The following is a 12,057-nucleotide window of genomic DNA, read 5'->3' on the forward strand; positions in this document are numbered from 1 at the left end:
AATAACTTTACATCTGAAGCATTTAAAGACTCTATTTGTCCAGTGATTATTTCTAAAGAAACACAACAATGTATAAAAGACTCCATTACCTTGTAGTTCACAGTATGGCTCCGTAGCCGACGTTTTTGACGATTGCGTCAAAACCCCGTGACTTACTGTCGCACAGTAGAGGAATTACCGTATAGTCAGGAAAAGCTTGCAGGTAGTTTTGACTTACATTAGCCATTTAAGTTTAATTACTAATGTTAATTAGCATTTTAGTTAGCAATAATTAGCCTGTGCGTATGTTATCTCCTAACATATACCTACGCTAGCCGTCTCTGCAAGAATGGGAATTATTGAGATTTCTCTTGGCACAGCTAGCAGAAGACTTACAACTTTCAGACAGGTTGCTCACGTCACATCTACGTCGTCAAGCTCTGCGACGTAACGCTCAGCTGTCACCGGAAAAGTGCTTCTAATTGACTTCACTGTTTTTTTCGTTGAAGTTTTAGCTGTCGCTGTGTCCATTTCTTTCACTGTCCATGGTGAAAACACCATCCGACCCAAATACAGGAAGGGAACCCAAACTAAATATTGAACGTTTGATTCATTTCAGTCTTCACGATTAGCTAATCGCGATGAAACGACGAACGTGTTGTGTTCATGTGGAGCCCTGTGTCTGTTTCTCTCCTCTGTTTTCATCATATGGACACAGCGCAAGATATTAATGTTGCAAACGGCATCACACTTTATTTTGACTTCAGCTAAAATCAGACGTTCTGTAGTCATGTAGCAGCAGCCTCAAGCCCGCGCGAGCCTAAAGTCCCACTGACAGACGAGACACATCCAGGTCAGACTCAGAAAGTTCAGCTGCTCTTGTATATTATATTATTATATTATTATATGTTTACCTTTACGCAGGCAGTCATGCTAACTGGGAGGAAATATCTTGTAAAATACATTGACAGCAGTTGTGTCACTCAATATTGTGTAATATAATATCATTTTATTCAAACAGAGACGATGCACAATTAACGATGCATTGCACCAGGTTGTAGCACAATTTCTATTTTCCATCCGTAGTCCCTGGGCAGGTAAATAAAATATTAAATATTCAATGCACGTGAGGTACAAAACATCAGAAAATAACATTTTACAAACACATTATTTACAACAACGCAAACATGTGCAAAGTTGCATCAATAAAATAATCATGGAGAAAATCAATTATCCCGATACTTTTCTCCCAAATTCCTGAATATTTGTATTGTAGCGATATTGTAGGGTTGACAATTTTTTTGCGCTTTCACAAAATATGCTCACAATGAGATTTTTGATAAATAATCATAAGTTATGTTGCTATAATAACTGTGGGTTCAGGAAATGACATCGCTCTACCGTAATGCAGCCTTTAAATACAGGAAAACTGACACTTGTGTCATATCAGTGTATTACTATATCCAAAATTTAAGACAATATCTATCTTCATATATCGATATTGATATAATATTGCTATATTTCCCTGCCCTAATGATTAGTTATGACAATGATAGTAGCTACTGTACAGATGAAGCTACTGTACTCTACAGATGAATGCATAATAAATGGCTAGATTATGACTGGATTGATATTTATCTTTTTTATTATGGGGTATGTAGTTGTGTGTGTGTGTGTGTGTGTGTGGGGGGGGGTATCTGTATCTGTGTGTATATGTATTTTTAAAGGGTACTGACTGTCGTGCTATGCATGCTTTCTGTTTTTGTTGTTGTTGTGATAATCCCACTTCACCACATTCCTAGCATATTAGTTGCATGGCAATAAAGTGTTAAATCTTGAATCTTGAATCCTCTTCTAATTGTCCTTCTGCTGCCCCGCGTCTGCCTGTGCTCCAGATCCGCTCCGACCGGGATAAGAACCGGATGCTGCGGTACAGTGTGACGGGCCCCGGGGCCGACCAACCCCCCACCGGCATCTTCATCATCAACCCCATCTCGGGCCAGCTGTCCGTCACCAAGCCCCTGGACAGAGAGCACATCTCCAACTTCCATGTGAGAACAACACTGCCCTTCAGTCAAGTCCCATTCTCTGAAATATCCCTGTATTAACAGTTTTATGAAGGCACATTTTAACAGAAATTGTCAAAGAAATTGCATTATGGGTCCTTTATCTGTGTTCTTCGACAACTAAGATAGTGAGCTTTTCACAACACCATTAACATAAATATTAATAGTAAATTCTGGAGAGTGGTCTAGACCTACTCTATCTGTAAAGTGCCTCGCGATAACTCTTGTTATGAATTGATACTATAAATAAATTGAATTGAAATTGAATTGAAATATTTAACCGGAGTAGCGAGAGTCAAAAGTTGCTAAAAACGTGTCTATAACAGTAAAAAGTACCGAAGAGGATTAGGGCCACATGTGAAAAAATGTATTGAGTTGTGCGTTTATAGTCAGAATTAGGAAAATGAAGTCAGAAATCTGACTTTATTTTCATAATTCTGACTTTTTCTCAGAAGAAATGTCGTAATGGAATGTTATAGAATCAGATTTGATCCTAAAATTGGGTCTAAAAATGAGCTGAAAGAGAAGAGGTAAAGAACAGCAGGGATCTTGGAACTGTCACAGTTTTCCACTTAAAAGGAACAGTTTGACATTTTGGGGAACACTCCTTAATCGCTTTCTTCCTAAGAGTGAGATGAGAAGATCTTATGAGCTTGAGTGGGAAGGTGAGCCTAGCTTAGCACAAAGACTGGAAGCAGCTAGCCTGGCTCTGTTTAAAGGGAAAATCCTAAAGGCATTTACTAGCAGGTGTCTGATTACAGAGGCTAGAATAAGTTCACACGCCCAGGCTAAAGTTGATTAAAAAGAGGAATACATAACCATGTTTTGGAAATTGACCTAATGCCTTAATTCAAAACATTTTGTAAAATCCAACCTTTTAAGGACACCAATTTTCTCAGTGAATGAATAATGTATTGTAAATAAATAAATGTTCTTCCTAAAATTACAGGAGGCATAAGTATACACACCCCTATGTTAAATTCCCATAGAAGCAGGCGGCACATTTTTATTTTTAAAGGCCAGTTATTTCATGGATCCAGGATACTACGCATCCTGATAAAGTTCCCTTGGCTTTTGGAATTAAAATAACCCCCCCAACAACATCATCACATACCCTTCACCATACCTAGAGATCGGCATGGTTTTATTTCAGTTAGCATAATAGCTGGTTTGATTTGCATTGAGAGATGATTTTATGGAAAGTTCCCCATGCCTATCTCTACGTATGGTTTCTAGTTTAAATCTGAGCATGTTGGTCTGACTCGACTCTCATTGGATAGGACATGTAATGCCGTAAACCATTTACATCGGAGCATGCGCGACTCAAATTTGCACTCTCCTCACATTGGACAGTGACACTCCTTCTCCATAAACACACAACAACTTTTCCTGCTACAGATCCCGCTGTGGTCGGAAAACACAGGGGAGACACTTTGTTTACCTCACTATGGCTGTAGAGTCACTAGTTGCTCTGAAGATATTCACCTTCACTCTCTCTACCACACACACTCACACAAACACGTTGTTTGGTGTTTTAAGCCCCCCGCGTCGCCTGCCAGGCAGCGCGGCCTGGAAGGCACTTGGATTGGGGATAGGTGGCTCAAAGTCAACGATCGCAACGCTGCCTGGAAGTCGACGTTGGGGGCTTAAAACACCATTAGAACACACACACACACACACACACACACACACACACACATTGGCCCTGCTGTTCTCTTCAAGAGATCAACGCACATACCAACCCACAATTATAAACCTCAGCTCGCTTCCATAGCTATTCGCGGAATCATACGCTTAATCATGCTTTATACTTTATACAGTCTATTTACTGAAAGTACATTTCAAATGATTTTCCTCCCGCTTCCCTCGCTGGGTGAATCTGCATCAGCGCCGTGGTCGCATGTCATGCCCCCCTCCGTTTTTTATTTTCTTCCGAGCTGTCACTCTCTGCAGGATATGCTCTCTCTCATGCAAAGAGATGAAGAGGAAAGTCTTTCAAAGAAGACTCGCTATATCTAATACAGCCACACACACACACACACACACACCTCTGAAGGCAGAGTCTAACCTTTTGATCTGTAGGAATGCAAACACACACAGACACACACACACACACACACACACACAGCTCACACAGGGGAGAGGGGAGCTGCAGTCGCAGCAGGGTGATTTGCATTTAAGCTGTCTGATGAATATTCATGTGATTGGATGTAGTTGTCAGAGCTGGCGGCTGGGATTGGCCGGCATGTTTATTTATGAGGGAGACTTTGGCTCTTTGAGAGCCTTGAGGTCGTTTTATGCTTCCGCGTCGGCTCCACGCCGTCGCTCCTACGACATCGCGACCATTTCGGAGTTCTGCGTCGGGGTTGCTTCGCATCGCGGTGCATTTCCCCGCCATAATGTTAGGGGGTGTCGTCTGTGCGCTCCCCACCAAAACAGTACTCAGAATGGCAAACCCCATAGACTGTCATGCTTTTACTGCACTACTTACATTTTATATTTAATGTTGACACTGTAAAGGGGTTGCTTAAATCTTGTTGCACAGGTACTGCACTTGTGTATAATGAAGGATTTCTATTCTATTCTATTTGTTTGGTCTTTTCTTGTTTTGTAAAAAGTATCGGCGAGTCTGTTCGGTGTGTTCCGTGCCGTCGTAAGGCGGAGGAGCCGTCGGACTTCATTTGGGCCGATTTGACATGTTGAATCGGAAGGCGGGCAGTCAGACTCAATGGCCGATCTGATTGGTGGAGTGCTAACCCGGGAATGACGAGCGGGATGAGCGTGACCACCGTCTCTCAAAATCTGACGAAAATCTTTTAAACTGACCTTTGTCCTATTTCTCGCTTTAAATGTTTTCAGAAGCACTTTTTGGTGAACTATTTTTGTAAAATAAAGAAGATGAATGTTCATTTTTTTTGGGCGACAATACAGATCAGCGCCACCTGCTGTTATGGAGACGTCTCACGCACACGCAGAACGTACGCGTCGCTTTTGTGTGTTCAAAGACACTTTTTTGACCTATTCGGGGAGGCAGTTAGTCCGACTGTCTTTTCTGCCGCCGGTCGGCCATCCGGTTGGTGTGTCAGGGCCTTTAGGCTGCGACCGTGTTAAACTGGAAGGATAATCTGCTGAAACCACATCAAGCAGCAGCTCAGTGCGGCTCGCTGAAATGTTCCTGCGTTTCAGGCGGGAGGAAGTAGTTTGTAACATTGGTCAACGTGTCACTGGAGTGACGCCACAGAACAGCCATATCAGCCATATTTAAACGTATACAGTTGTTTGCAGCTAAAGGTTGATTGCAATATTTTACAATCCACGTATATGTGTTGGTTTACTATAAAACATACATATTTAAGGCCCCAGAGGCTGGTCCTACATTCGCGGTCCCCTGACTTTCCTGAATAATCCAGATACTTTAGTTTATGACAGAATACCTGCAGAACTAGTGAAGTGCTTAATGCTTATTGTGAACTTTACCTGTTACACATTTATTGTGAGCATGTTAGCATGGCGTTGTTATCATTTAGCTCAAAACAGCCTCCAACAGCTGCTAGCATATACAGTATACAGTGTATATATATATATATATATATATATATATATATATGACAATTTCTTACTTGCTGAGTAATGCACAGTTTAAAGCAGTGATTGTGTGTTTGTGTGTGGGTGTGTGTGTGTGTGGTAACAGTTGCGAGCCCACGCGGTGGACCTGAATGGTAATCAGGTGGAGAACCCCATTGATATCGTTATTAACGTCATCGACCAGAACGACAACAGACCGGAGTTCACACACACCGTCTTCAACGGCTCTGTACCGGAGGGATCCAAGCCTGGTACACACACACACACACACACACACACACACACACGCACATGCATGCACGCACGCACACAACCAAACACACACGCACATATCTGTGTTGACTCACCGTGTGTTTCCCTGCAGGATCCTTTGTGATGACGGTGACAGCGGTGGACAAAGATGATCCAAAAACTGCTAATGGGATGCTGCGATACAAGATCGCCTCCCAGAATCCCCAGAGTCCCTCCTCCAACATGTTCACCATAAACAACAAGACTGGTGACATCATCACTGTGGCAGCTGGCTTGGATCGAGAGGTGTGTGTCTGTGTGTGTGTGTGTGGCAGCTGTCTGTCCAGCCTGCTGTGTAGAGACAGCTCGGAGCTGTTTTCTCTACTCTGTTCCGTCATGCTATTTGCAAGACAGATTATGTTCTGAAGGATTTGTTAATCAGCATTCTTAAGATAGCTCTGCACGTTTATGAAAATCTTAATCTCTACATTGGCAATATACATTAAGACTTAGTCCCTTGTGTCCATATATTCCTTAAACACGGTGCAATTTAATCCTTGATGGATAATACAGTCACTTTACTACAAAAGACGGCGACACATACTCACTGGATGGGCCTCAATGGCCGTGCCTAGCCTACTCATGGCTACTTGGCAAATGTAAGTGCCTGCTCATGTGGTGCTCATGTTCCTGTCTCTGTACGTATCTAAGGTTATATTTTCCCTCCATTTCCTCACAGCTTTTCAGAACCAAAGTTTGATCGATTTGCTTCTGGTTCGATAGTAGCATGTGAGTCGACCGTTGCCTAGGATCTGCAAGAGGTCTCACAAGTCACTTATAGTTATTGTCAAGTCACACCAACAGTGTTTTTGGATTTAAAAGGATTTATTTCTTGATAGGGGTAACGAGGGGTGGCAGTAGCTCAGTCCGTAAGGGAGTTGGGGACCGCCTTGGGGGACCGTGGCTGTGGCAGAGCTGTGGTTATGGAGAGAGAGGAAGTGGGATCTGTTGGAAAGGTGGAGCCTACTGAGGTCTTTGAGTCTGGTGAGCAGGATGTTGTGGCTCACAGCATCGAAGGCTGCCCTCAGGTCGAGGAGGATAAGGATGTTGAGGCAACCGGTGCCAGCATAGGTGAGGTGGTTGTTGAGGACTTTGAGGAGAGCGGTTTCTGTGCTGTAGAGGGGGCGAAAAAACCAGATTGGAGGAGATTGAATTGATTATTGGCATGAAGATGGATTTGGAGTTGTGAGACGACGATACGTTCCAGGGTTTTAGACAGAAAGGGGAGGTTGGATATTGGGCGGTAGTAGTTGAAATGTCCAATACATTATTATCTATATATCTATATATCTATCTATATCTATATAATCTTTTGCTTTGTTTTTTCCAAGGAAATGATATTATAAAGTCATTAATAAAATTGTGCAGGAGGTGTACAGACCCCCGGTTAAATCCAGCCCTCCTTAACTCTATGATGCTGATGACTCATCTGTATTGGTGTATTTATATCTAACTATGATATGTGCAGCAATATTCAAACTGTGTCTTGTTTAATATATGTTTGACATCCATCCAGATAGTAATATAATCCTAATAATTTAGAAGAAGGCTCAAACGGTCCCTTTATGCAGTTGTTGAGCTTCTTTGTTGTTGTTTTTTGCAGAAAGTCACCCAGTACACCCTGATCATCATGGCCACGGACATGGAGGGGAACCCCACCTACGGCCTGTCCAACACCGCCACCACCGTCATCAGAGTCACCGACGTCAACGACAATCCCCCAGAATTCACCACAGACACAGTAGGTCCACACACACACACACACACAAACTCTCTTTCGGATTGTACCACCGACATAAACAGCGATGTTGTGGCACAGGTCTTACATTTCATTCACAATGGTCTTAACAAGGTCTTAAATTCGACATGGTGAAAAGTGCAGAAACTCTGACTCACACAGGAAATGTAATGGCTATAAACAGCAAATGGGGCGAGGCGCTGCAGCTCTCTGAGCGTGTATTGGCAGTGGCAGATGGCGGAGGAGTGAAAAGCCAATGAAACGTCCAATCTGTTTATCTGTCTCAGTAAAACTAAGCAGGTTGGACAGGAAGATCGAGTGTTTGTGGGAAACCTGGTCTTTATTTTGTAAAAACCGAAGCACTCATCTCCACTTTGGTCTCACATTTGTTTACAGTCATTTTTCCCAGTAGGGGTGGGAATCTATTGGCCCTTCTCTATCCGATTCATAGCCCAATGATTCAATTCTAAACCGATTACCTCATTGCAACATTTTTTTAAATGTACATTTCCATGCCTGATTGATTAAAATATACATATAAATTTGAGTTTGTTACTCAGTTTGCTAATCACTTCCTAGACAAAGCTTAGATTTAGACATATATTTGTCACACACAGGTTTTAATGACATTTTTTGTCTACTGAGGCTTTTATTTTGTAGTTATTCCATGCTGAAGCCTTCAAACTTGTATGGTATTCGGGTCAAATTGACCCATTTCAAATCTTTACAAGAAGAAAAATGGTACAAATATACATTTTTTTCTACCTGAAAATCAATGCCCTTACCTTATTTTCTGTGATAAACATGTGTTCCTGACTCAATTCAGAAATGTCTTCTGAATATGACCACTTATGTGTTTTCCATAGTGGATTTTTAACATGAACTATAACCTTATGACAAAAACTTCCATTTTTAATTGTGTTCTAGTAGAGACTGATTGCATTCCCTAAACATGTATGTTATCTCAATTGTTTGAAATTGAGATAAAGACAATATTTGATAATAGATTATGAAGTCAAATTTTATTTCAGAATTGTTTTTAAAACCCCATATAAGTCACGGGTAAATTTGACCCGAGAGATACGGGAGGGTCCCGGAAGTGAAGAAGCTCAGTCATGTTTGAAGGTGGAGAGTTGGCTTCTTAGAACATGAAACATGAGGTGGTCACATGTAATGTGATAAAGTAGATCAACAGCCTGTGGGCCCTATTTTACCAATTTAAGCACTCGGGGTGAAGTGGCGCAGGTGCGTTCAGGGCGTGTCCAAATCCACTTTGGTTTGACGGCAGTGAAAAGGGCCGTGTGTCGGGCACTATGTTCAAAAGGGTTGTACTTAGTGTCTTAATTAATTCATAGGTGTGTTTTGGGCGTAACATGCAATCAACCAATCAGAGTGTCATCTCCCGTTCCCTTTAAAAGCCAGGCGTGTTTGGACCTTGGTGCATTGTCATCATGATGGTGGATTTGCACCGTTTTTATTGGTAATCTTTTGCAAGTGTGTGTGCTGCTGCGCTTCCCTGTGTGTGTGTGTGTGTGTGTGTGTGTGTGTGTGTGTGTGTGTGTGTGTGTGTGTGTGTGTGTGTGTGTGTGTGTGTGTGTGTGTGTGTGTGTGTGTGTGTGTGTGTGTGTGTGTGTGTGTGTGTGTTTGTAACAAGCATAGTGTGCACATGCTGTGTACCAGCCTAGGAGCATTTTACTAAAGCACTGTTAAATTAACAATAAAATGCTGCACACAACTGTTGGTTGAGGGCGCATCACTTCCCACTGCCTCAAGATAGCAACACGCCCAGACTGCACCTGAACACACCGCCCTGTAAGACCAGCACGCCCATGGGCGCAAAGATGGGCTCAGGTGCATTTGCTATTCAAACGGTGTGGGCGCTGGACGGGATTAACAAGATATGATATGAGATGTATATGTGTTTTGCCTAATTATTTTATGTCTGTCTTATTAGATCATGTGTATATAAACAAAATTATGTTTTTTTCCCCTTTTGGCCATTTTCTTTTCTGCACTCTTGCAACGCTAAGTTCTTGTCCATTATCCCCCAAAAATTGATTATTAACTTATCACAATCAAGCATCGAATGGTTCTAGAGAGAATCGCGATGCATCTAAGAATCGATTTATTTTTCCAACCCCTGTACCCAGGTAGTGATGCACTGCCGCTGACACATCGGTGTTAATGCTGAGGAAGAAACTTTTTGACAAGTCTGTCTTTTTGTCCGTCTTCCAGTTCTTCGGGGAGGTTCACGAGAACAGGGTGAACGTGATCGTTGCTAACCTGACTGTGACGGACAAAGACCAGCCTCACACTTCAGCCTGGAGCGCCGTGTACCGCATCATCGCTGGAGACCCCACCGGACGCTTCTCCATCCCCACGGACCCCACCACCAACGAGGGCCTGCTCACAGTGGTCAAGGTGGGATTGGGTCTGCACACACACATTCACACATTCACACACACTCACACACACGCTGTGCGATTTGCTGGTTGGGATGAGTGTATCCCTGCCTCTGCTGAATCATTTTTATCCGCAAATGGGACAAAATGTATCCCCCCACCCCAATCAAATACCTTAAAATTGAAGTATTTTAAACTAAGGAACCCCGCTCTCTTCTGGCTTGAATGTTTTATGTTGACACCATGTTGTGTTATTTCATTTTGAGATTATTTTCCAGTAGACATTGAAGTCCATAAATAAGTGTTTTGGCTCTATATCTGTGGTGGTATTGAAAGAGGGATTTAAATTTAAATTTGCATCCCTCTCTGCTTTTTTTTTTTTTACAAATCCTACACACCTACACCTACACACACACACACCAATAGCTGTCGGAACTCTGTCTGCCTCGAAACGCCTTTAAGCTTTCACTTTTAGTTGATTTGGGGACACCTGTGGTTTTTGGTGGTAACAGCAAGCATGTTTTTTGTTTTGTTTTTAGATTATTTTGTGGGCTTAGGGAATTACACGCAGCAAATGGCCGCCGCGTCAAGGACTGACGGTGCAGAACCATATGGCTGTGCATCCTATGGGTGACGTTAAGCGACTTTAACACGTCGCAAAGCATCCCGGGAAGGCGGCTTTGACCTTTCTCGATCTGAAATGAAGACAGATTCTGTGTGGCCTATTTCTGGCTTAAAATGTTTTCAGAAACACGTTCCCGTGAACTATTTTTGTAAAATATGAGATTGTATTCGGCCTGAGCCGACGTGACAGTGGTTTGAAATTCTCGAGCAGCCAGAACCCACTTGACACGTTCGTCCAATCAGCTGCCGGTCAGGAGCGTGGAGCATCGACCATGGATGTATTACGTCGCGACTACACGCATCTGTCGTGTTGAAAAAAATAGATCTGCACCGCGAGCCTCAGTACACGAGTCGCACGCTCAATCCAGGCGTGCCACAGCAAGCGTCTTTTATTCCTACATACAGTTGGACAGGACGTGGATGTCCCACACTGGGGCGGTGTCATCGCTGCCAGTGGCTTCTCTTTATCATGATCAGAAGCGCAGCAGTTGGGGTATTTGTTGACGGCGCTGACAAACAAAGCATTTCTTCGCCTCACTTTGTTTCCAGAAAGAAGCGAGTCAATAATTGGATGTTTACCGTCATTCTGTGAGTCAGGTTAGACCGCTGCTGCTCACAGCATGATGGTGAACATCCAAAGTGTGGGAGACGTGCTGCTTCCCACAGGCTAGAGAACGAGGCTACTACCTGCAGCTCTCTCATGCAACAATTAGAAATAATCCAACCTTTTTTCTTTATTTATTTATTTTCATGTATTTAAATCTTTTAATTTTTTAAATTCTTTTAATTATTTTTTTTAATTTTTTAATTTAATTTTTTATTTCTAAATGTTTTAATTTTTTTTTTTTAATGTTTTTAATTTTTAATTTTTTTTATGTTTTTTTTTTTAATCTCTTTATTTCTTTTACAGATTTAAGGTCCAGATTAAAACTACTCGTAACACATTACACGAGGAGTACAAACCATACACACAAATACACATAAATACATACAGAAAAACTGACTCCCAGAAATAACACAAAGGAGACACACAAAAACAAACATACATTCATACATATATACATACAAATAGCTATGCCCAGTAATTAAAACAGGTAAAGATGCGTGTTCCAGTGTTTCCAGAGTTTTGACGAATATCTGATATCACTAAATGCAGGATTGGTTATGGCATTTAAAAAAATGTATTACTCGACTCGGTTGATTGGCATATGAATTAATCAGTCCAACCTGTGACAGATAGATTGCATATACTGTGGTTGCTTCACATTAAAATCCACACGCAGCAGAAATGTAGCTGGCATTAGTGCAGGATGATGCAGTAGGAAAGTTCAAAGCTCAGTCCGTAGGGAGTTGGGTTTGGAACCGGAGGGTT

The 12,057-nt window shown here is 42.1% G+C and overlaps 1 protein-coding gene across 1 annotated transcript in view; it reads left to right on the top strand.

The window, feature by feature from the left end:
* LOC116695487 (cadherin-2) overlaps positions 1-12,057 on the top strand; it is a 101,935-nt gene that overhangs the window by 56,349 nt on the left and 33,529 nt on the right. The window contains exons 5-9 of the mRNA XM_032525782.1: positions 1,875-2,030; positions 5,737-5,881; positions 5,995-6,167; positions 7,525-7,662; positions 9,895-10,080. Of these exons, the coding sequence (XP_032381673.1) occupies positions 1,875-2,030; positions 5,737-5,881; positions 5,995-6,167; positions 7,525-7,662; positions 9,895-10,080 (798 nt within the window). The remainder of the gene's footprint in view (positions 1-1,874; positions 2,031-5,736; positions 5,882-5,994; positions 6,168-7,524; positions 7,663-9,894; positions 10,081-12,057) is intronic.

Source organism: Etheostoma spectabile, chromosome 9 (assembly GCF_008692095.1).
Source record: "Etheostoma spectabile isolate EspeVRDwgs_2016 chromosome 9, UIUC_Espe_1.0, whole genome shotgun sequence".
In the NCBI taxonomy this organism is placed as follows: Eukaryota; Metazoa; Chordata; class Actinopteri; order Perciformes; family Percidae; genus Etheostoma; species Etheostoma spectabile.